The sequence below is a fragment of the Anoplopoma fimbria genome, chromosome 7 (genome assembly GCF_027596085.1).
Source record: "Anoplopoma fimbria isolate UVic2021 breed Golden Eagle Sablefish chromosome 7, Afim_UVic_2022, whole genome shotgun sequence".
NCBI classification, from domain to species: Eukaryota; Metazoa; Chordata; class Actinopteri; order Perciformes; family Anoplopomatidae; genus Anoplopoma; species Anoplopoma fimbria.
The window spans coordinates 10,723,081-10,749,687 of record NC_072455.1 but is presented as its reverse complement, the minus strand read 5'-3'; the positions used below and the strand labels follow the sequence as shown (position 1 = coordinate 10,749,687).

The 26,607-nt window shown below is 41.0% G+C and overlaps 1 protein-coding gene across 2 annotated transcripts in view; it reads right to left on the bottom strand.

Moving 5' to 3' along the window:
- Window positions 1–26,607, bottom strand: part of mllt3 (MLLT3 super elongation complex subunit) — a 45,464-nt gene that overhangs the window by 7,454 nt on the left and 11,403 nt on the right. The window contains exons 3-10 of one of the 2 annotated variants that reach the window (XM_054600988.1): window positions 18,609–18,691; window positions 17,039–17,182; window positions 12,676–12,714; window positions 11,662–11,790; window positions 8,590–9,168; window positions 1,357–1,426; window positions 1,076–1,129; window positions 222–360 (exon numbers count right to left, since the gene is read on the bottom strand). In XM_054600988.1, the coding sequence (XP_054456963.1) occupies window positions 222–360; window positions 1,076–1,129; window positions 1,357–1,426; window positions 8,590–9,168; window positions 11,662–11,790; window positions 12,676–12,714; window positions 17,039–17,182; window positions 18,609–18,691 (1,237 nt within the window). The remainder of the gene's footprint in view (window positions 1–221; window positions 361–1,075; window positions 1,130–1,356; window positions 1,427–8,589; window positions 9,169–11,661; window positions 11,791–12,675; window positions 12,715–17,038; window positions 17,183–18,608; window positions 18,692–26,607) is intronic. The other variant, XM_054600989.1, reaches the window with a different exon arrangement.

Below are 26,607 nucleotides of genomic sequence, written 5' to 3'. Positions count from 1 at the left end.
GGCGGTTTATACCAGCTGATTCATGTTATGCCTACTAAACAATGCCGCCTAACTGCAGTGTTACAGCCAACATGAAAGCTTATCTACTGGGAGAGGATACAGTGAAGGAAAAAGAGCTTCTGATTGGAGGGTTCTTCACTAACAACTCACAACAGCAACGGTTAAAACCCTACACTCTCTGAATCTGTGTGTTGCAGAGTTCCATCAACAGGCTCACTAACCTGCGTTGGTGGTGCGTGAGATGCATGTGCGCTGGACGCTCCATGTCGGAGTCCATGTCGTTGTCGTCGTCCTCCTCCGAATCGTCATCGTTGTCATCTGAGTGCAGATCCTGCATGACCGACTGCAACGGGCCCAGCACTGCGTGAATGTGACAGAGATCTTTCATTATTATGACGAGGCATGGGTGAGAGGACGAGGCCGCGGGTCATGCTCTGAGCTGGAGGGACGGGGTCCGGTGGAGCTTGTGGCTGCAGAACTGATCCCAGTTGGTTAAATGGAAACTTTTTACACTTTACTTTTAAAAAGGATGAGGCTTTCTACAGCTTTCTTATTGTCAGCAAATCCCACAAAAAGACCAAAACCAACAATGTGTTAGTCTGACTCTACCCTGTCAGCTCCTCTCAGCTCAAAGATAATCAGTTCCTACCTAAGGGATCTTTACCTACTTTCATTCTATGAAGAGCAAACATACTCAAACAGGAGGAGATTGTGCATTTGTTGGGGACTATTTTCAGCGGCGGACTTTTATTCACATTTGGTGCTCTGGTGAGTATTTCTGGCAGCAGGACAGTGTATGTGGGATTGAGTCAAAATACATTACAGTGTGTGTGCCAATGGTGATGAAAGGACCATGACATCATAGAGTGCAGGAGGACATAAGTGCACACATTGCTGGATCAGCAGTGATGGGTTCTCTGGAAGGTGGCATCGTATCCATGATATAATACTGAACCCTAGGAACGGGACTGCTGAGGGATGCATATGTTTTCATGCACTGAGACAAGCTGGAAAAGGGATTCTCCATGCAGATGTGAAAGGGCGTGTGGGGGGGGGGCCTCACAGGAACGGTTACCTGTGTGGGTGGGTGCAGGAATAGCCACCCTTTTCCTGATGATGAAGTCCACCACTGCATCCAGAGAAAATTACAAACACACAAGCAGAGGTCACCCTCACTTAAAGAAGAAGAAAATGTCCCACATTCTAGACTCACCTGACCCTCTTACACTAGTTCCAGTCCTAAAGGATTTTTAGAGCAATGAAATTGGTCACTGGACCTTTATACAGATCATTTCTGACTGAAAGAGACAATCAACAAAAGATTAACTGAAACTTATGCGTGTTCCAAATAATTACCTTGCCGTTTGTGGTGTGTGGGAGCAAAGCCTGAACTGGAGCTGGAACTGGCTGGACTGGGCTGTTCGGACTGGGAGGGAGAAGAGAAACAGCCATAAATAAAACACACCTAACGAAGTAGACTGTGTTTGATCAATAGTGTTTTTGAACAACATCATCCAATCGCTTGGCAGATATTTGCATTAATGTTAACTTTTGAACACTTTCATGCTATGATATATATCCCTACATTTTTTTTTTAAATATCACATTATGTCTGCCAGAAGTCCAAATCCTCGTGGCTGATTATTTAGTGTGCCACTGAAAAACATTCAATGTATTAATAAGGACTAAAGACGAGAAGGTAATGGCCTGTAGACCATACCTGCACATACTGGTACTTCGCAAAACGTCAAGGCGGTGCTCCTTATTGGGTGATAGAATTCAGAAGATCCTATCGGTGAGCATAGAGCTCCAGGAGCTGGTAAGACAGAGTGAAGCTGAACAACGTTCATTTTCACAAACCGCCCACACTGCAACAATGGGCTTAGTATTGTTTGTAAAGAACCATCCTGTCAATAATAGCCTGAATTTAGGCTGAGATTTAGTTGGAGATGACAGTCTGATGCTGCTGCACTGTTTGACTGTACAGACGCAGCCTCCCACTCAAGTCAGCTGTCCATCAGTAGTAACTGTCACCAGCATCATTCAGCCATTTACCACACTGAGAGTGAACAATCATATCTTTTGTGCCTTATATCAGTTCCTGAATCTTCTGTTTATATGTTGCTTCTGGGGATCTTCCTGTTTCTCTCCCAATGTGCTGTTCTTTCGGCCACAATGATGATGCAATGGGGGTCGGGTCTAGTGAATAACCATGGTGATGTCGTCAGGGTCATCCCATCTTCGGGTTGGAAACATTTTATGCTGAAAGCCAGCATAACAGACTGAATATGGAGTTTATAAGACATGATTTCAGTGTTTCCCAATAATTACCAAGGCTGTGGCAGCCTGCCAAAGTCTATTTTGTCCCACCATGAAGTCAAAGTATTTTTTTTACCATGCAACGGGTTAGCTGGTTGCCACTCTCTGGGTGCATTTCTTTAGAAGCAGTTTGCAGTGACCGGCTCTAGTTTTATTTCATAAGTGAAAGATGCTTAAAACACCCAGCATTGGATGGGTACTCGCTATCGTCCGATACCCAAACCCCAGGTAATGCCAGTATGCCTGTATCAGGACTGAAGAAGTCTGATTGGTGCATTCCTGATTGGCTGTAGTCTTTGAGGTGAGTGTTTATGTGCCAAAAACTTGCAGCAAACTAGACACAAACAGTGCTGAAACTTCAAACTGATCACTACATTTACCATCATGCATGTGGCTGCACTTAAATATTCATCATGTCAGTTTTTTGGCAGGTCTACCACACAATGCGTGAGAGAGTCCTGGCATTTGACTCAAGTCTGCCTCTGGCTCACTGGAGGTCCCAACACAACAATAAATTGTTGTAATCTGGTTCTGTTAAAGTAAATGTTTGGTTCTAATTATATTTCTACCAAGTTTTTATGACATTATATATACACTAGTATACGGCTGTTCCTTTTTGGAATAAACAGCATACATCATGATGAATATTTTTAGTATGTTATGGATATTTGGGGGAAATTAAAAAAAAATGAATTTAAGTTTTTGCTGTGATTGTTGCCAGCTGCTGTAGCCAGCAGTAACGACTGATGGAGCTTCCTGCAGCACAATTCACGCTCACAAACCTTTAGTTTATAGCTGTAAAACATCTTCCATTAGATATGTCAGACATAATCAGATATAAGTCATAACCAACTGAATGAAAAATATTTAAATGTAATACTTTCAAATTGAATACCTGACCCACAGTCCATGTAACATTATTTTATGACAAGAATCTCGCTGTCTCATATTAGCACACATTTTCTTTAACAGCCTCTTAACCTGCTTAGCCTCCCAGATGAGAGGAGGAACTAATCCAACACATTGTGAAACGTTTGCGTTCCAACAGTGGGAAGCAACCAGAAAGCCCTATGCATGTGCCACTCCTTATCAGTTATAGTTTTGGTGTATTTCCTTTGGTCAATAAGCTTACACACACACACACACACACACCGCAAAAGCAGCAGGCAGTTGACGGAGGAGTTACATTCTCATTATTTGGAATTATTTTCTAGCATATCAAAAACGGGTGTGGATGATTAGACCCTCGGGAGATAAAATGAGCATTAAAGCTAGCAGCTGTGTAGTTCGTCCTACAAAGGCCAGCTCTTTGATACAGTCATGTGTTTCTCTCTGTCCTCTTCAAACAGAGCTTTAGATGTGTGGGCAGCTCGTAAATTTCAACAAGGATGCTCTGGGGAGCTCACACTAGCTGACACGAATGCAGATGAAATGGACACACCCAGAAAGTCAGATGTGATTATCTGGCCCCTAATTTGTTGAACCCCTTTGAAATTAAACGAAATTAACTTTCCTATCTTTAAAAAAAAAAAAAAAAAAAAAAAAAAAAAAAAGGTAGAATAAGTGTGATTTACCTAAAAACAACAACACATGGACTGATACACAATTACTACCTGTCAATCTTCACTTCTGATCCACTAGAAGTGTGTGGATGTGTCTCTATCTAGAGACACCCTGCCCTCTGCTGGGTTGTCTTATTTTGCTGTGTTTATGGCGGTTCCGGGTGCCACCTCTATACAAATGTAGCGACAAGCTGCCAGATTGTAAGCATTCATCCTTATGGAAGCGACAAAAATGGAGGACACGGTGCAAAAATACAGTGAGGCGGGGGAAAAAAAATGCAAAACACCGACTATGTTAACATGCATGCACACAAATACAGATTGAGACAATAGTTTGATTTATCTTAGTTTTATTAGACTTTCTGAGAAATCTGAGTTAGTTTATGCTTGTTATTAAAAACCTCTGCAATACAAATACACTGTGCAATACAATAGTTATAATAGTTTCTGTCTGTATATATAATATTTCAGTTACTGTGGATTCTTTACAGTTTTTTATTGCTCATTTGCTTATTTATAATAATAATAATTATGTTTTTTTACTATGTCTCTTGTTTGCACTATCCTCTATGCTGCTGTAATCCTGCAAATTTCCCCGCTGCGGGACTAATAAAGGATTATCTTATTTTATCTTATCAGCTTAGAAGACAGCATTGGGTATGGCAATATTTCATAATCATATATGATTCCATTGAAAGCCTATCAATTATATTGAATCAGCACCAAGCCCTTGAAGAGCATGAAGGTCAATTAATCAACTAATCAAGGGCAGCATTTCTGTATTTGCCTGTTTTCTTTGAGTTTCTTTATGCTACTAAATGGGAGTACACTCCAGCTGCTGTATTTTTTATTTGAATATTTCCAGGTTTTCTTAATGCTCTATGACAGAAAACACAATACCTTTGGTTTTTTGACTGGTTATGGGGACAGAGGGCATTTTCACAATTTTTGGACATGTTATTGACCAATTAACTAATCAGCTAATTGCGAAAAATAGTTGACAGATGAATGGATACTGAAGATAAATGCTGCTTGGAGTAAGTGTTGTGTGTGAGACAATCAAAAATGTACAGCCCTCATTAGTATTTAGGGAGAGGAAGACATTCATCTATAGTTGGAAATCGTGTCAGTGCTCTGACACTAAGAGCTCTCAGCATCAAACTAAAATAAGGACAAATCAAATAGCTCAACAGTACATGATACAGACTGAATCGAAAAAAGAAATGATAGAAAATCAGGGATCAGAATGCACACAGCGGAGCAAACAGAGAAAAAGTTGTTGTGGGCCATCAGTGACCTGAATTTAGCAGAAATATGGCAAGAAATCAATAAGAATATCAACACTATTGTTCTACTGTTTGCTCCCACAGCTCACCTACCAGACACATTACATTATGACATTGTATAGTTAGTAAGGATGTGAAGAATCTAATTTTCATGCTATGATTATTGTGGCGAAAATAAAATCTTACTACTCTGTTTTATCATAATAATCATTATCACTATTAGAGGTAAATAGTAAAATTACGTCACACCAGAACTGCCTTTGATTCTATCAAACTAAACAATCTCAACAGTTATACCGCAGCTGTGTTGATCTCTGAAGATGAACAAACATCATGTACACTAAAATACATGAAACTAAAGCAGGTTGGTTGTTTAAAGTCCAAGAGTTGACAGGAAATTACTTTAATTGCAAACTCGGTGTCTCTGAGATTCTATTCTTCCTTTTTATGTTTTCATGTTCTGATATCTTTGGGTCTTTATGGTTGATGACTGTCAATCACATGGACTCACTTTATTCATAAGGTGTCAGTCCACCATAAACTCATGTTTACAATGTTTACTGAGGGAATAAATCAAGAGAGAAGTAGAGTTATTTTCTCATAGACTTCTAGACAACCTGAGGAGTCGCCCCCTGATGGACATTAGAGAGAATGCACGTTTTAAGACACTTCCTCATTGGCTTCACTCTGCAGAGCCGGAGGTTGCCACCTGGTGTTAGTAGTTAAAAAAGGCAGATTATTTAGAACATAATGTGGCCCAGTCATGTTGGGCTCTTGGAAGTCACGAGCACCATCTGCCTGTCTGCACCTCCACATTATCACTATGCATTACTAATTGTGTGTATTTGAAACATCCTTGTTTTTAAAATGCAGCAGAACTGCAAAGAAGATGCCAAGGCTTTTCAAAGTGAGGATGAGGGAATCCCCATGTGGGTTTGAAACGTGTCATTCTAAAAGGTAGATTAAAATGCACTTGTTGTTTCTAAAAAAGGAGGCTGCTCCAGCAGACCAGAGCTTTCCACCAAGACAAAGTGGCGAGAAGTGACCTCCAGGAGAAACATGAGAGAAAAAGAAAGACTTGAGGACAAAAGGCAGAGCGACTTCAATGGCTGTCACCTCCTGCCAACAAACACCACACAGCTGGTCTGTTGGTTTATGGGACAGCTTTTTCAGAGGGTCATAAATCTTACCAGCGCTCCTTTTAAGGGCTTTTGTCCGGCTTTGCTCAAAGCCGCCGAAGCTGCTCTCCTCAAAGACAATTAATGTTTTTTAGTCAGGGGTCTTCTCAACCTCTTCTCTTGACTCTTGGCACGTTTAGGATGGCCAACAAGAAATGCCAGCAAACAAGGCCAAACTGAGCAAGAGCGTTTGGTTTGCTTGTCTAATCCAGCAGGGGCTGTCCAAACAAGACTGACACTAATAATGAGTTGGCTGTGTCTGAATAAATCTACAGTGAGAAGTGTTGGTAAGCGACACAAATATATCAGCTCATTCTAGGTCATGCTGCGGGTTAACCCATTCGTGGTTTTCTCAGCTGTTAGGTAATTGTTGCTGACGCATGTGTTGTACTTTCCTCAACCTGACTGAGGGTTCTCTGGCACTCTGGTGAGCCCACACCCAGAGAAACGCAAAGGTTACTGGGATATCTAAACCAGACATTTTCAGTGGCAGTTAAGGCCACATAACTACCCTTTATTTATGTGACCTATTTATATATCCTTTACAATGTTTAACATCCATGTTGTAGCTGAAGTGCTGTATTCATCATTTCTGTCTTTTTTTTTTTTTACTGTAAGGGAGACTAACACATGCAGATTGTAAACATGCATATTTACTTGTAAATGGTAATTTTAACAGTTTGGTAGAGACTTAAAAAAATATTATGAATAAAAAAATAATTTAAAATATGTGAAGTCATTTAAAAAAAAAAAAATTGTTGTTACCGTCCAAATCAAAAACCTCACTGGATGAGAACTTTAAAGGCTTAAGTCGTTTCTCAAACTTAGTGGCAGATATTAAACTCATCATCAACCAAACATTTTGTAACAGATATTAATCATACTTTCTTGAAATACCAGTCTCATAAAAATACTTTAAGCCATCTACAATGCAATTCTCTGTGAAGAAGTGAATTGTAATATATAAGGGCTTTTTTTTTAAACACAAACTTGGGCAGGTGACATATCCCTCCTCCTGTGCCCACATCCAGTGTGCTTAACAGGTTACCGTGCTAACGCCCAAGCCTGCTCTCCATACATGTCATCACCTACTCCACATTTCCTCCTCTCTGCTGTTTCTGGCCCGGCGCTCGGAGGGAACCATCAAGATCAAACAAGTGGTCACATGAGAATTGAAAGCGGTGCTCTGTGTCGGCCCGGCGCAGGCCACCAGAGTCGATGGCCTGGGGAGGATGAACACCTGGCATTTGTCAACCCACATCCCCTTTACAACCGTCCCGACCCCCCAGCCATGGTATGGTAAAACTTTAAAGGCATTTACATACAGAGCAGACAAAAACTTGGGTTCTACTAATGCTAAGTAATAACTCCCCTGGCTAAACAAGCTGCCCCCTAAGGAGAAAAGATACACAAAGACCCACAGTTTATACAAGCTTTGAAGAATAGAAATGAAAACACCATCGCATAAAAGAAAACTGCTCAAAGCACAGGGATTTAGACCTTTCTCCCACAAATGCTCGCCCTTTTTCTTCTCTCAAAAGCTAAAAGGATTAAAGGGAAACTCGGTGCTATTCACTGCCGCGTCTCCCCTTTCTCCTCAGGTGTTGTAAAACCATAAATCTTTCTTGTCGACTATTTGGCTTTAAAAGGGCCCGACTTTATTGGGAGGCTCTCCAACAAATGTGCGTGTACCAGGCAACCCAGTCAAATGTCAGCTTTTCATTAAAGGAGCCACTCGAGACCTGAAGTTTTGTAATCCTGCTCTTGATGTGGAGCTGAGAAGTAATGCCTGAGCACATTCCACATCCATAGTCAATTACTTCCTTCACAAAACACATTTAAGTGGACAAATTCCATCATTTGATATTAATAGGGCAACAAAACTGCATCTTGTAACTATCCTACTAGTTCTGTCCTCTTCCTGTTTGACCACCCCGATGAATGCCGCTGAACTAGTTAATGATGGCCACCCCTTCTTCCCCTGCCCAGCCCCCTGGAGTCCACCAGACCCCCTTTACAGGAGATTCTTTCTCTGCTGGCGATTTTATTTTATAGCCCTTCTAGGCTGACGAAGGACTGACCACCAACAAACCCTCCCCTTTAAAGCTTTGGAAGAACTCCACAACCCCCCTCCCCCTTCACTACTCTTTCTGTAAAATGGCCTGAAAGCTCAAATCAGTGAGTCCAGTGTACTCTCAAGTACTCTTTCACTCTTGGTTTTGAAAAATATTTAAAAAGACTTACATCTGATTTGGTGGACTGGTCCTCCATATCCGAGTCATTAGGGTCCACCAGTTCCTGGAATGGTGGCAGTGTGGACACCTTCCTGCGGTCTGCCTCGTCACCTTCCGGGCGCAGTTTACTCGTTCGCACCTGCGATCTGTCCTTCAAGAGATTCTTATCTAAATGTTGAGCGTCTGACCCTGACGTCTGCATCCCTGATGGATCCACAAATCCCTTTTTACGTTTTTTGGTCACGTGATCATCACTGTCGGGGGCGGACAGACGCTTGTTTAGCGCCGGCCCGTGGGTCGTCCCCTCAGTCCGATGCTCCTTGGACAAAGACTTGGGTTCCTTGAAGCCCATTTTAGGATTGATGTCTCTAAGTGGCTGGTTCTCTTTGGGTTTCCTGGAAGGTTCTTTGGGGGCTTTGCTGGGTTCCCAGCCGGAGTCTCTGAAGGCACTTTTGGGCTCTTTCAAGTCCTTTAGAGGCTTGTCTTTGTGGTCCTTGGAAGGCTTGTGGAGTTTGGAGAAGCTGCTGCTGTTGGTGCTGGTGGTTGTAGCGGTGGTGAGAAGGGTTATACCGCTTCCTTTGGAGCCGTCCTGTAAATAGAAGCAAACATGTGAGAAAGATCCTTCATTGTACGAACACATCCTACACAACAAAAGGCTCAACAATGAGCAACAGGTTCAGATTTCGTGGTCGCATGGTGGCAAGTTCAGTCAGGTCTGAAAAAAAGAGAAGGAATTCTGCCCAACATTTAGGGTGTTAGAGCAGAATTTACACAGAATCATATAAGCTATAGAAGAATAAACTTCAGCTCAAAGGATTATGGCGCAGGGTAGGGGGAAATCCCACTTAAGGTCAGTGGGCAAACCTAAAAGGGCAAGCACATAATTAGCCACTAAGAAATACTGTTGTCTGAGGACGGTATGGGCTTGTAGTGCTGTGATAATGACTGATATAAGAAAGTGCCCTAAAAATAACTGAATAATCCTAAATATGAAAAACATTTTTGGTTTAAATCTTAGCATTGAGGTGGGAACACGTCTCCTGATAATGTCTTGCTCTTTGTATTGTGTTGACTTTGGACTGCGCTTTAGACTAAATGTAGTACTTACAAACTACATAGTGCCAAACAACAAAGTGAGCAAAAACCAGGAAGCTAGGTCAAATGAAGATAAATCTTCTGCCTTTTACACAACAGAAAACACGCATGCCACCCTGCAGCTTGGCATTACCACCTGTGAAAAGAGGTCTTCTCTTAAAATAAAATAAAATAAAAAAATTCAAAAGGGGCTTCTTAGTCCCAATCTATGGGCTTAAAGAGCATTTTCAGGACTTCTTTTGAACAGTGCTGTTCAGTGGGGTCGGGGGGCCTTTTCAGCAGCCACATGCGCACCCTTAAAAGTGGAGTGAAGGGCAATGTGGAGAAAGGAGGAAGTGCATTCCTTCTAACGACGGGGGCCATTTGTCCCTTGGCCTCCCCTCCAGCCCCCTTGTCAATATTTCATCAATGCAGTAAACCCATTAAAGCAGTCTAGACGACGGGGGTGTGTCACTACTTTGGCCAACCACTAAAACCTTTCATTTGGTGTATCTGCCGGTGACCCCGGGACCTCAGGATGTAAAGCTGTCGGCTCGTTCTAAACTCCAGCAGACTCCTCCGCTGCAGTGAACCCATTTCCCTCCCAGGGCAGCCCAACATAAAACTGCTTTAGAGCTCTGGGTGGGGTGGGGTGGGGGGGGGGGGCACAGACCCTCTGCTGCCATCAACATTGAAGAGATCACTAAAGTGGCACTTTTTAACAGACCTTTCAGCACCGTGACATTGACAGGTTAGCAGGTGACCCTAGTCCATGCAAATCACTGAAGTTGTTATAAAAATAGAAAAAATAAAAATAATACTGAGAGAACTGAAAGCACATCATAATTAGAAAAACTTACTGAAATATTTTGTACCCTCTAGGAATGCATTCTTTTCAAGTGAACAAGAGGTCTGGATCAAGTCATTTACCATTTCATATAGATTTTATTATGATTTTAGTATTCAGAATAGCAGACGTAACATTAATTACTCCACTATATTGCAATTTCTATGTAATATATATATATAAAAAATAAATAAATAAATAGTTCTTGTTTTGTTTTTGTCTGTTCTTTTGGTTCCTTTACCTCTTTGAGCTACTGTATGTAAAATAACATATTGTAAAACAATTTAAATAATTGGACTAACTTAAATAAATAATGGGGAAAACTAAAGTATTAAGGACCTGTTGTCAAAAGTGATGATTGATTACACTAATATTGAATGTGTTCTAATAGTAGCGCAATAATTCTCAACATATGATGGAGAAAGAGAGGGGGTTGGGGTGAGAGAGAGAGACAGAGAGCGAGTGTGTGTATGTGTGTATGTGTGTGTGTGTGTGTGTGTGTGTGTGTGTGTGTGTGTGTGTGTGTGTGTGTGTGTGTGTGTGTGTGTGTGTGTGTGTGTGTGACCTCCTGCTCAACAAGTAATTCATCACACACACTGTGTTTGGACTGGAAACTGTTTCCATGTGAAATGGGCCTCTCCTAACCTGGCTCTTAAATGACACTATTTAAAAAAGGGACTAAAAATAACACGTAATGGAAACAAAGTGCCGGCTTATTGACATATATGATTTAGTGCTGCAAGAGATAATGTCTCATATCTCACCTGTGGCTTCCAAGCCCATCATGTACGCCTTCTCTCTTCCCCATTTCTCCCTTTGATTCTCTTAACTCATTTTGTACAACGTTAATGTGTAAAACTCACATGCATAAGTATTTTAAAAGGACATTGGAGCAAAATATGGGCATTGCCTATGGCACAGAATGTTTCTGAATCAGTGCTTATGGCTGAGTGGCTACCAACGAAAAGTTTGCTTAAGCTGGATGTCTTTGAAATCCGTGAGTTTAGATATCTTGGAGGTCTTTGAACCTGGCACATATGTGGGGGATTAGGGCCTGGATACTTTGAAGGGGTAAAAAGTTTCAGAGCTGGGTGGGCCCGAGAGTGGAGGCAGAGGAGAAGGTTGCCTAGGTCCAGGCAAGTACCTGGAAACAACACTGACCTTTGACCCATGGAAGCTTTTGCTCTTCTTTGGGTCAGAGAAGGTGGTTGTCAGCGAGCTGTTGGGAAGCGTAGGCAGCTTGAGGTGCTGGCCGAACAGAGAGGTGGAGCCCTCCTGCATTACCATCACCTGCCAGAGGAACAGCAGCAAACCAAAATGTTTAGAAGATTCTTTGCTTTAGAAGATTTGTCATTGGGGTTAGAAAGCTTAAAAGTTACACTGGGTATCGAACTTAAAGATTTTTGATTTCATGACAATATCCAATAGGATTTGAGAACCAAAAGCTGGAATTGAATTCTTGGCCAGACTCTTAGTCTTGTTTGTTGACTTATTCTTTGAACAGATTGGTGTATTGAGACGCAGTAGCCTCAGACTTAAACCAGTTCATTTTGTATTCTAAATTCATTCACGGCATTTCTGCTATATAGTATTACAATTCAAATCTAAAAGAATGTGGGCAGTACTCCTATTCGTCTCCTTTCTGACGGTGAGATGAGAGGGTTGATATCAATATCAATTTCCCAAACCGTTTCTTTTCAGGCACCTGCATTAACTGCAAATCCAACTGCATAGATGTTTTGGAACATAAATAATATTGAGAACTCATCATACAAATTATAACCTATGTAATCAATCTAGAATTTGTTTTAAAGTGGTCTAGTTTAAACTGAAAAAAAGAGTTATGAATTAGTTCCCATCCAATCTTCAGCGCCCAGAGAGTCTCTACTCATCAAAGTTGCCTGTTTTTGCTGGAATATCCTGCAGTCATTACAGGGCTACAACAATGGCCAGAATATGTAATTAAAGACAACACAGCTGCTTCAGTACGTTTGTAATGAACAGCTGAGGGCAGATGATGTCATTACAGGGCGTAATCTCCCAGCCAGGATAAATGTACTGGTATCATTACATAAAAAGCAATTTTAAGCCACTTTATAGAATTGTTCAAGTTGTTAGTCATCTTTAGAGAATCCCGTTTCATCCATGACCCCCAAAGCATGGTGAAAATCTTACTTTGGAGTCTTCTGAACTTCGTTTGTTAGGATCCCGTTGCTGTTAAAGAGAGGAAAACAAAAGTTTACAGTTAAATAAAAATAATTTTAGCTAAGCCAAATACTCATTACATCATTCATATCCCAAACTGTGGAACAAAGTGTGGAAGAGTAACTTTGAAATCAATGAAATTGTACAAAGTAATGTTCTCAGGTCTTTTGAGTGGTGAGACACGATAGAGAATGTGAGTTTGGATATGGTCGATGTCAGCACTAGAGCCGGTTTTGAGGTTGAGAAGGGGGGGCTGGACAAAGTAAATAAAGAGCACTTAGCTCCAGTCATAAAACCTCCAGACTACAGGGGTCCTCTGGCAGTGGACCAACAGACTGACTGAACCAAACACTGAGGCCATGTCCACATTAACCCGTTTTATGTTTCAAATGAAAACGGGGTTTTAAAACGAAAACGTCCACACATGCGTTTCAGCATCGTTTTCTAAAGGATTTGCGTCCAGACTTGTTCCCCTGAAAACGAATAACATATGACTATTCACGTACACTGGGCATGCGCGTGCCGGTGTAAACAGGAAGTACATTGGTTGCTTGGTTACAGATAATACGATTATACTACTCTTGATACTCGTCGTGCTTGATACTTAAGAACTTCCTCTAACATCTTTCTCCATAAACTCAAACAGACAAATTTCGTGGAAGTTTTATTTTTCAAGCTTAGTTACAACACTGCAGGTCTAACTCTATCTCTCCCACACAGACAGCAAATTTACTTTAAATTAACAGTTATTAAACAAAGTTTACTAGATTATGGGTCCATACATTTGGTCAACACAAGTCCGTCAGAAGTCCGTTCCGTAGGGCTGATAACGCCGCTGGACACGCCGCTCGCTAATCGCTCCAATAACAGCCGATTCCCCTGGGTCCTAAGTCCTTACATGCAAGGCTTCTTGTTGTCAATCATGCATACCTTGAACATCTATGTACAAACATTTGTAACAAATACCACATTATCCATGTTGAATTAACCTGGTAGTCGATCGGTATCAAGGCTGTTGTTGTTGTTCTCTTCCGGAAAAGGGTCACGTGGTAAGGGGGTGACGAATCAGGGAATGACACGTCATAACTGCTAAGAACCAATCAAGTAGCGAACGCGCGTGCCTACGTCATCGTTTTCGGACTGCTTCGTTTTCCGTCATCCACACTATCAGGAAAACGCAGCGTTTTCAGACGTCCTCGGGAGAGTTTTCAAACTCCTTCGTTTTTCGGTGCCCTAAAAGGCCGTATAGTGCGGACGCTCGGTGCAAACGCAGCAAAAGATATTCGGATTCATTTGAAAACGGGTTAGTGTGGATGTGGCCTGAGGAAGCAACTAGGGATGTCCCAAGCCGATCCTAAGGATCATAGGGCAGATTTGAATGGATTGGTATTAGCGAAAATAAAGCCTCTCAAAATCTGATGGATCCTTTCTTTACTGCCCTGCTTTGTTTTATCCACCACAGCCTGCTAGTGTTGCAGCACTGCTCTACTTTGTGACATCCAGAATCTACACTGAAAGCTTTTCACTCCATATGCAAGTGAAAATGTGTGAACGTGAACCATTATTTGGTTGCCCTGGTGATCGACTCTATTCTAATCTTTCAAAGGAACCTTCAGTCAAACCTTTTGATGTTAAGATTTACAGACCAGTCTCTCTTTTTCCATTTCTTTCTTAAACACTTGAGCTGATTTCCCTCTGTTATGCATATCTCCACCAGAACAACCTTCTTGACCCCCACCTGACTGGTTTCAAGGCAGGTAATTTCACTGATCTGCCCTACTTGCCGTCACGGAGGAACTCCACATAGATAGAGCAGCCTCCCTCTCCTCCGTCATCCTACCTCAATGACAGCACTTACAGGGAGAGAATCTGTGTTTGAACCTTGTAGTCTCACAAGTGGGGTCTCTCAGGGTTACGTTCTGGGTCTCCTTTTCTGGTATTCGCTCACATGGCTTTTCCTACCACTGCTATGCTTATGATACTTATCACCAGTCTGAAAGACAGCACAAATCTTTCCGTGTCAGACTGACTAACCTGCCTACTGTGCTAGGAATGGCCCGGGGCAATTGTATATCAATAACATGTTCAAACCAGCCTGTCCAATACACTGCTCAACAAATTTAAAACTGTGTGTTGTCATGGCTCCACAATGGTGGAACAAGCTCCCCATTGACATCAGTACAGCAGAAAACTTATCTGTTCACACTGCACATTGGCCTATAAAAGAACATGTTCTCTATCTCTCATTGTTTCTAAATGTAGCATTTGAAGCAGTTCAGCATATTCACTGAAGTTGATTTACTTGATTTACTTGCATGACTGGCTTTGCATAAAAGCATCAGCTAAATTAATGTAAATGTAATGACATCAATTTTGTAAAAATGCAGATTTAACACATAGGTAGCTGCTTCAAATGTTTTTCCAGCGCTGACTGTTTTCTCCAGTTAAAACAAACCTCATGGCTGGCAGGTCACAATCAGCTGTCGCTTGATGTGAGGCCAAACTAAAGCATGGCTGTTGTCAGGTTTGTGCCTCTTGAACAAGTACGTTTGATATTTGGATCAAATAGGTAGGTCCAATTTAGTTACAGCTGATTTTTCAAGGTGTTTTGATACATATTGAATCAACATTTAGCATTCGATCAGCCTTGGTATTGGCCATACCCATATTAAAGGACTAGGACTCAGGCCCCAAAAAATCTTCCTTGATGCAACTAATGGTAAACTGACAACTATAGAGAGCTATATTGATTATATCAGCTGATCTAAGTGATGCTGTATTTGTAGTAATTCATTCTATAGGTTGTACAAGTTTGATAAAACAATACTAAAGCAAGAACATCACTGGCATCCGTGTGATAAAACTATCTGCATTTTGCAGAATAGTTCTTAAATCAAATGATGATTAAATACAGAAAAAGCTCAGTGGACACTGGTCAAACAATAACAGATAAAATGGGTGGTTAGGTTACACCTCATTCACTGTAACAGAAAGATATTTGGCATGCACAGTCACACTTCTCTTATGAACAGCTGTGGTGCCTAAGAGGTAAACAAAGAGCAGCTGTCTCAGGTCTGGAAACAGTACTCCTTACAGAGAAAAATAGGATTGTGCCATTCACGTACTTGCATTACGGATGGCTTATAAATCCACTGGAATATTTTGAATTCAAAAGCATGCCAGCACATTACATTACATTACATTACAGTCATTTAGCAGACGCTTTTATCCAAAGCGACTTACAGGAAGTGTATTCAACATAGGTATTCAAGAGAACTACTAGTCACCAGAAGTCATAAGTGCATCTCCTTTCTTAAACAAGCATCTTAAAGCATAAGCCAGAGCAAAAGTATAGTGCAGAGGCAGATTACTACGAAAACAATAATTGCAACAGACTAATCCGAATATAGTAAGTGCTACAAACTACTACGAATAGGATAAGTGCAGTAAACAAATACAAATTCAATAAGTGCAGCGAACTGATACGAATACAGTAAGTGCAGCAACTAATACGAGTGCAATAAGTGCTACGAGGAAGGCTCCGGGTACATTCACGCAATAGTCGTAGAAATCTTAGAAACATTTAGGAAGAAAGGGCAGAGGTCCTGTTTCACACAACACAGGCCACACGTGTCATGTGTCATTTGTCACCTGACCAGCTTCATTGAGAAATGTCGGGGGGGGGGAGACCCTGGCATCAGTTGTCAGCTTTTGCTCCCCCACAGCTTATTTGCAACATAGATAGCCATAAAGACGAAAACTGGTTTACTGGTGTACTGTATTTTGCCTACTACTATCACCTCTTTCCACTTCCATCACAGTTAGTTTCAGGATTAGGTCATTTTAAAAGTGGGTTTGTAAAGTTTACAGCCTGACATGCTGTTGCTCCTGCAGTGTGCAATGACGCAGCTAACAAAACAAAGTGTAACGATTCCACTGGAAAAATGTCTTCTCAACTGGGGATCCAATCATTGACCTTTAGGAGCCAGCCCTACATTGTTGGTTTGAGTTTTTTCATAGGATATGTTGCCAATAAGAATATTATCAGCCTTATTATTTCATAATGTACACTATTAAAAACAGCAGATCTACTGTGGCTGAAGAAAGGCACGTCATGGTGAACTGTATTAATGTGTGACACTGAATGAGTGTGTGCACAAGTGTTTCTGAGAGCATACAACTGAACTTCATTGACTTTCCCTGAACAAAAAAAAAAAAAAAAAAAGAGATGAAAGTTTTTCCTTCTAGGTGGGCTGCAGTACAAGCTGCAGTATTGCATTAAGAAGTGTAACTCAAGTCCCCCCTCCCCTGCCCCCTCCCCTCGGACTCCTACCCCTCCGGCTTTCAGCAGCTTCCTACGAAACTCCTCTGTTGGGTTGTTGAAGGTGAGCTTCTCACAGCGGAGATGATTGACAGGCGGGTGGCCGTCCAGGTGGAGGAAAAGGTCGTAATCAAAGCGGACTTTCTTCGGTTCTTCCTGAGAAGAAGTGGTGATCCACCCAGAGAGGGAAAAGAGGAGAACGGTCAAAATCAGTCTATCAGGACTTGACCATCATTATGTCTTTTTATCAACGATTGTAATCGATGGGTAGACAAAAAATGTAACGATGCATTATTAGACATTTTCAAGCTAACAGAGACGAAACAAACAAATTGACATGCAAATGTTGCTAAGATGTTCTTGATTTTTCAAAATATGCACAATTACAGCTAGGAAATATATTACAGGTGTGCCAGTTGTGTTGCAGACCTGCAGCACACGATGCAAATATAACACTTTATGGACTGACTTTTTTTGCATTTGTTTCGCAAGATGCCTGTCGTTTCACAACCTTATGCACCTTCTCAAACAATTCTTAGAGAAAAGCCTCGGTCATTTTCAATAACTGCCATAGCTTCAGAATTGTTGTCACCCTAAAGAATATCAATCTTAAATACAGAACTCAGAACTCAAGTCCACTTTGATTTTTTACCATTTGGTGTCCCCTCCTTCAAAAGGGGACAGGGAGAATCCCTGCAAGTACTGACTTCATCATAGATACGCTTTGAATTTTTATGCTTTCATATCTAATATGATGCTGGAAAGTTTCATGAATATACATCATATTTTTCATCCAATTAGGAGCCTTTTGTGAGTTATTTTGGGGTATAATGAGTTAGAAAAGTAACATAATTCAATATTGTTCATATCTAAACATGTTGATAAATCTATAACTGTATGGGGCCCTTTCAGTTGTGTTCCAGGTTACTACCTTGCCTAACAGTAAAGTCTGCCCCCGGTGTTTTTTCCCCATGAATCGGTGTGTATTTCTGGTGTTTCTGACTGTGAGTAGCTGGGACTTGGGTGTGTGATGCATGTGTGAGGATGTCATGGGGGATTTGCCGAGGACCCAAGGAAGCTCAGCGTTGAGTGTGAAGTTGTTTGTGTGAGCAAAAGTCTTGAAAGCAGCAACACCAGAGGCCAAATATTCAGCTCGCTCTGCACAGGCATGTTTTCAACGGGCACTGCACTAATGGTAAACACAACGTGGCAAAATCTCTGACTATTGATATCATCTCACAGAACATATCCTTATATTGATTTAGTGATTAAAACGTTTGCCATGGTATGACAATGTCCCTGGTTAAAGTTAGGCAAGGGCCGCTGGTTACATGTCATTCTTCCCCTCTCTCCCCTCATTTCATGCAGAAATTCTTAAAAACTCTATAAAAACTATGAAAATGGACCATGGGTCTATAGATGTTTCTGTCTTGAAATAAAGCCCAAAGCAAAAGTCTCCACACTGACAAGGAAGAGTGTTCTACCGTCACACAACATGTGGCTGAACAAGCAGATTAAAACTTTAAATGAATCCAGTGTTGAAACATACAGTTGGCTGATGAGTAAAAATGTTAAAATGTACCTTATTTTTGAAGTAAACTTCAATGGGCAGGATGAAGCCTGCGTATCCACACTCCTCCACTTTGTATGGTGGATCCTTGCACACTGAAATGAAAGAGATTTGCCGTTAAAGAGAGGCCATCGACCTTCAACACAAGGTGACGAACAAAACAGAGCGACAGGTTTCAATCTATTTAGATCTGTGAAATGCAAAGAAGCTGCCTCCATTCAAACTCTGTTGCACAGCAGCGGTGCCGTCTGTGTGTGTGTGTGTGTGTGTGTGTGTGTGTGTGTGTGTGTGTGTGTGTGTGTGTGGTGTTGGTTGCTGGGGGACAGAACACACAGTCTCACCATTATTAGAATTATTACATTTTCTCACAAAAATCTGTTCCTGTATTAAAATATATTCGCCTTTGCTTCTGAAAGTCACGTCGCTTAATGAACCGAGCCACCAAACCGGCATCTCCATTCTCAGGAGATCTCATTAGCTCCCATTTCCAGTGTTTTCGCTGATATCCATGCAAAAACTGTGGTTTAAATCAGGACCTGGGTCTTTAAAGCTTCTGAATCCGCTGGGGGCAAGATGTAGACTCCCCCACCATCCTCATGGGCTTTTAAAGACAAACAAACTACAAGAGCTCAGGTGTTCTTTCCTGGAGGTGTGTGTGTGTGTGTGTGTGTGTGTGTGTGTGTGTGTGTGTGTGTGTGTGTGTGTGTGTGTGTGTGTGTGTGTGTGTGTGTGTGTGTGTGTGTTTGTCTGCCTCTCTCCCTGTGGACTCTGCAGAGAGATACCAATTAAGTGCATGTATGCAGAGACCCGAGTGTGTTTACTGGGAGAACAGATGAGCAGGTCTTAGCTTTTGTTCATCTTTAGATAATGTCACTCTGATCCAGAGCATGAATGAAGGTTATTTAGGATGTCACTAGAAGTATCTAGCAACCAGAGTGAAATGTAAACATGATTCAGGCCAAGCTGATAAGTTATTTTATTTAAAAAAAAAAAAAAGAAATACAATTAAAAAAGTCTTGAGACTCTTTGGATATCTTTTTTTAAGATGAATAATAATATTGGCATCGCACATGCAACATACTCAGCTAATTACTATTGTACTACTGTATCCAGGAATTCTGAAAAGAAGCCTTTAAGTAAACACACATTAGTCAGTTTCTCAGTTAAGATTCTCATTAGCTGCTTTCCTGGAGTCCTCATCCTACAGAGTGATAATACTTATCAATATCACCACATGACACAACTCAGTTATTTAATGACAACGGCAATCAGGTCTGCAACTAGTGATGGGTACTGAAGCCCGGTGTTAAACGGGCATCGGTGTTAAATTATTAAAGGTCTGTACTTTTTAACGTTATATTTATTATCTTGCTAACTTTTTAGAAAAAAGCAATTCATTAGTAACGAAAAAGAACCCAAGAGTATTGATAAAGTGACGAACAGATAAGAAGCATTGATAAAAGCTTTAAAATAACTATCCATTACCATTTAATCTGATGATTATTTTCCCAAACAATTGATCAGGGCTGCACTGATGCATATATAGATCGATACTGACTCAAAAAGATGGATTGGGTAACTGTAACAAAGGGGCAGATCTTTTCAATTCTATTCTATTTTTATACTTAAATTCCTGTTTTGGTTTTGAACAAGTTGTTTAAGGTTTTACACTTTGAATTGTATTTCTTGTTTCCCCCAAGTTGCTCAAATACAATAAATGATTTTGATAATAAATAATAATCCATTACATTTATAATGTATTTATTTGTTCCATTTAGTTTTACAAACTATAGCAATGTTGAAGTCAAGCCTGATGTTTCGTCACACATTAAAGAATGATCAGTCTCTTCCACACAGAGAGGCATACAGCTTGTTAATTAAAACACTGGTATCTGATCGCTTCTCAGTAACAGAAGATCGCACAAAACCCAGGTATCGCTATCAGTATCAGGACTGAAAAATCTGATCCGTGCGTTCCTACCCTGGATTTTATGGTCGGTCAAAAATCTAGTCGGATGTTTAGTCGATACACTGTAGGCTAATCATTTCAGCTCTAACTACAGTACACAACTATTGCTGATTGAGAAAATTCCTTTTTGACTTTTAAAACATAAATTACAAAAATGTGGATTTGCATAACGTGTATCAACATGTCGCAGAAGATGCAAAGCCTGGTCAAAGCATGCATTCCCCTGGAGAACAAGCTGCAGCAGAAAAACCTCCCACACGATGCTGTAGACGAGGGAAATATTTTAGACAGAGACCGACAACGTGGTGCTCTGTAAACTCTGTATATTGCAAAGCAATAGCATCCCGGAGCGCATATCAAATCTGATGCCTGCAGTGCGCCACTGGAGCATCAACCGAGGATCGTCAAATGAGATGAGTCTTTTATGCTTACAGTGCGTTTGGGCCTTAAAAATCTGACCACGCATTTCCTGTCAAACTTCCGTTCTTGACAGGTGCTCAATAAGTATTTGGTCCCACATTCCCTCCTACAGTGGATTCAGAATATTAATGGAGAACGAAAAAGGAACATAGAAGTCTCAGAGGAAAAACGTTATTAAACTGCAACTTGGATCTCAGTGATGAGGGAGACCTTGGAAAATTCCTCGAGTCATCTTTAGCTTTGGCACCGATCTAATCATCCCTGTGCTCTCCTGCGTCATGTTGGAGCCCCGCCCCTTCGTGGAGCAGCAGTGATTGATGGCTCGGCCGACTACGCTGAGGTTGACCTCACCGCTGAGGCCAGGCTGTCCAAAACCCGATACCGCTGAGCAAATATTATGGGTTAGAGTTAATTGTGCAAGTGGGTCAGGTTCAATTACAGCCAGCTAAAAGAGCCCATTCACCACAAGCCCTTTATATAAACCGAGGTGGAGAGCGAGATGAGCCCAAACGCCCCATACAGAATTTATTTTACATTGGAGCGCATAAACTCTGTACATGTGTTGGTATGTTTTTCTTATTTGCATGGAAAGCTGGGTAAATGTGCAAAGACGGTGAACTTACACCTACAAATATACTTGATACAAATTCCTGTAATTTGTCCAAAGATAATTGTTACCAAGATATGTGCTGAGCGGGACATTTCACTGTTAACAAATGATCTCGTAAGCACTCTCTGATGGGCACTCTCTGTGATGGAGACACAGTTTCTAACTGACCTGAAACAGATGTTGGACATTTCTGGTTACTTATTAGACATCTGTTATAAGCTGTAAAAATACAGGCACCCTGGTGGTGACCTGGTGGTCTGAGGTTCTGACCACAAACGGCAACGTCCCCGGATCATCTCCAACCGGGAACCTTTGCTGCATGCAATTCCCCATTTTTTTCATTTTCTGTCATTGCTCTACTGTCACATATCAAAAGGCATAGAATCCCACAGAAATAATGATGGAGCCAATTTATCCGGCTCTATGCACAATGAAAAGAAAGTACTGAGATTGGCGGCTCTATATGCAGATCCATATCCACACCTGACTGTGTAAAAGCTCACACTTCTCTGGGTTACTTTGACAAGCGTCCTGAAAAATGTGTTTTCAGAATGTTTGATGATACTTTTTTGACATTTGGTATTTTTCAGACATTTTTTTGTGAGGTTTCGAAACATAAAACTTTTCCAATCCTTGTCCAGGAACCATGAAATGAGCAAATGGGATAATGGAACTATTCTCACAGTCAATGAATAATGTCAGTCAAAGGTTCCAAACATTCACAGGTTTCCACATAAACATGTAAGAACTTGTTGCTTGTCTTTACTATAAATAATAGTAAAATGATTATCTTTGGGCTCTAATATCAATATCAATATCAATATGTAGGGTAGACCTTTGATCGTCCATCAATAGTTATCAGCAAATATTAAGTAAAAATATATTATCGGGAGTGCATTTAATAAGTGCAGTTAATGGCGGTTCCACTGAATTATATTACATTGTATTCAAGCTCTATTCAGTGAAAAGGCACCTATAAAGTTATCATGATGATGTTCAATTGTAATCTTGTAAAATATAGTTTTGGTGAGAAACTTGAATAAATCCAGTTGCTTGATGTTTTCCCAGCAACATAAAATAGATATTAGAGATGGAATTATGAGCTGTCTAACTTCTTAACACGCTAAGCACCTTTTAATATATCATAAAAACTACTAATGCGAAGAATCAAAAAAAACATATACAATAATTTATTCCCTAATCATTTGAATAACTACCATAGACAATAAAAAAGAAAAAGGATAAAAATCATGATCTGGGAATCTCTATCCATATGTAAATAATTAAAAAGGGTCTTAACACTATTTGGTCTCACACAGCCAGACCTGTCTACACAGTGCTGTGTCAGCGCTAAAGAAAGGTCTGGCTGGACACCTTATCATTCTGGTAGAGGAGAAAACCCGATGGCTTGTTCGTATTTCTTTGAACCAATCCCAATTGTGTCGCACGGCAAGAGGAGGAGATTTATACCCACATCCTACATCCAGTGAGTCACATTGTTTTACTGATGTTCTACAGAAAAACACATTGGCTGAGAAAATGATTTCTGGGTTTGAGAGGTGAGCCTTTCCCGTTCTGGATTTGTCACATTTTTCACTGTTTTAAAAGGTTTTGTAGACCAAAAGATGATTAAAAGAGATAAAAAACTAAACTTGTTGCAGCCCTAAATGTAACATTTTTATACAATGCAACATTAACTTTTCAGGAAAAAGCGAAAATGCTTGTTTTTCATACAGCAAAATCAATATATTTAACGAGTTTATAACTTGATATGAAACTAAATTGATCTTAACGCCTTCGGTATACACTGATCCTGGGGGAAACCGTGCATGTGTAGCACCTCTCTGACCTGTCTTTTATTAGAAGAAAAAAAAAAAACTGAATTTAGCAATAACACTTCAACACTAAGCATTGTCGGAACACTGTCCAAACTCTCCACAGATTTGAAGTGCCGGGTCAAGTTATGGTTAAAAATAAGAGAAACCCAGCTACAGTAGGGTTGTAGTGTGAAGGAGAAGTCAGGGCAGCATCTGGGCCGGGTTCAGCAGTTCAGTCTGAAAAGGTTGCCATTATCTGAAGGAGCGTCTGAGAGGCAGAGATGCACAATGTGACCGCTGACCTGTAACCAAAAACTTGCCCGTGGTCACAGAGGATTTCAAAGAGGGACAGGGCCGTGGCGTTTATGAACGCGGCCTCGGTTTAAACCAAGATGCCAATCACAGAACAATGCTAGTCACTATGTATTTGCCCTTTCTACAGAGACTGCTTTGTAATGAGGCAAGGCCAGACCACAGGCCAGACCCTAAAACAAAAGACGAGACTGGAAATAAGAAATGATTTAGTGAGGCTTGTGGCTCACTCGCTGATTTACTGTTAATCCCTCTGCTCCCTAATGGAGACCGTCATCTCGGCCATCAGTTGGCCAACCAATGCCACATGTTGGTCCCCATGTGCAGCAGACAGGAAGAAAATCATGGTTATTTATAAAAATATTAATATATTTAATATAAATATTTCAACTGTAACATCCCACCTTGCTCGCAATTATTTAACAACCAGTTTTAGAGATCCTTATCAAAAATGTTTGACACACACCCACACACACACACACACAGAGAGAGAGACACACACACAGAGAGAGACACACACCCACACCCACACCCACGATAAGTGTTTGAATGAACCTTTATTGAGAAGATTGGGAGTGACTCTCGGGCTGCATTTGCCCACTAATTCTCCACCGCATCCAACTAGTTTAGCTGTGTGACATTAGCGAGTGTCGGGTCAAGAAAAGAGTGCATGCGAGGATGAGTATGAAGTTGGCAGTGAGGCCCCAATCACAGAGACACATCGCTAGAAACGTTGCTACGTCGAACCCGCTCTCTCTTGCCCTTCACATTTTTCTTGCGTTTTTTCTTTGGGGTCAATGTCACACTTGGTCTAGCGAGCCAATAAAAAAAAAAATCAAGCAAATGGCAGGCTGCACTCCTTAACCCCAGCCTTCCTGTTTTGTTCTAGTAGATGTGGTAGGAAGGGACAATGTCAAATGCAGGCAGAGGTTCATATAAGCTTCTTTTTGATTACAATGAACTATACATTTTTTTAACCTCCTCATCCAACAGTAGAGCAACAGCAAGGGTTTGAAGTCTGCTTGAATTAATTTCTTCTCGTTAATTACATTTGATCGCCTGGTTGGGCACGCACCCCTGCTCCACAGAGTGTTGTCTCGTTGTGATTCAAGCTAAGTCCCTGTGTCTCTCTTGTCAGCCACCTGCTGATCAAAGTGATGGGGGTTAGCCCTGAAGTTAGCAACAACTCTGGCTCGAGCGCACTTAAGGTGGGCTGATCTCTTAGGTAGATTCTCCTGTTTTTTTTTTAAAATTCCATTAAAATCGGTCAAAACTAGTATTTGATTGAAATGAATAATGAAGTGAGAGGCCACTCAACCTCTGAGCCAAACGCGCTAACATAGCTAACTAGCTGCTTTGCAGTTGTATGACAGCCGGAGGGACTTTCTCCACCATTATTACATAATTATATAGATCACCACAGTCCCATATCCTACATGTGAATTACGTCATTTGGAACCCGATACTGGTATCGGTCCTTTCTCTGATACCTTCTGCCCTTGTATTAGAGGAAATATATTGGACTCTTAATAGCAGTATAGTCTAAGTAGTATTAGCCTGTGTTTCTCTCCAAAAAAAGAGATGAGATCAAGCATAAATCTGATGAAACTTACTTGGAATACAAACTAACACTACATTTCCGGGATCAAATCATAATCACATGACAGTGTATTAGTTTAAAACATAGAGTAGCCATGATATGAGCTGCTCATACAATGGTGGGGGGTGATTAGCAGCTCCGTAGGGGTGGCGTCTCTGCTTGAACGAGCACAGTCCCTTAATAACAACGTTGCACTATAGTTTTCTTCAGGAACTCTCGGCTGACCCAAACGACCTCATCATAATAATCGGCTAACAACAAGACCCTAGAACACAAACGTGGTCAAGATTAATCTGCTGAGATTACAGACCAGAATGCAAGAAACATTCAAGTTTGTGTCGTAAACCGACTCACTAGATAAGTGGCCTAACAGGTGGCAGGTCTGTGGGCAGTTAAAGGTTAAACAGGGGTTGAATATAGCATGCACGCCTCACTTCTCATCATGGTAAATATCTTCTCTTGGTTAAACTGGGGCTGATCTGGAATAACAAAACCGTTTTACTGGCAGAATCATCTTCCTATCCCGCCGGCACCCAAACCAGCAACACGTTAAGCACAGACAGAAGTGTACTGGTCAAAAAAGAAACAAAATATATTATACATATACATAATAAGCACATCCTAGACCAATACCACATAGGTGTGAAGCAGCACCTACCACAAACAGCACACACAGTGGGACGAGGTGCTACCAGCAGACTCCAATACCTTCTCTGTGAACCATATTTGGTGTTTGTTCTGACATTTGATCTTCTCAAGGGCTCTTTCAGAAAGCCACCCATCCAACAAGATGTAACTGTGGAGCTATTACTATATAGATCACTACTAGAGGTTGACATATTGATCTGTCTGGTCGATTAATTGGCTATTGTTATGGGAGGAACTGGGTGCAGTCCTGGGCACCCTCTTGTTGACCAATTGGCCCCCCATTTGCCGACTGACTTCAAGCTATCCTCGCCTAATAATAATGGCCGTTATGGTGTAATCCAAGCGGCAACCTTGTGATTGACAGGTCGCTTCCACTTTGTTGGCCAGTATGGGAGTTGTCCACGTTTTCTTCTTACAACTTTAACCCTTTCACAGTGTGTTTTCACTTCATGAAAGTCAATTTTAACCTTTTCAGTTTCCATGACTGAATAGTGCAGCCAGCATGCTTGGTTTAAAATATTATAATATAGAATATAAAAAATACATGATAAAACATGAGCAAAGATTTTAAAGGACAATTAAATTAGTTTGTTGTTGTGCAACAAAGTTATGTACTGACAAGTTGATCACTGAAA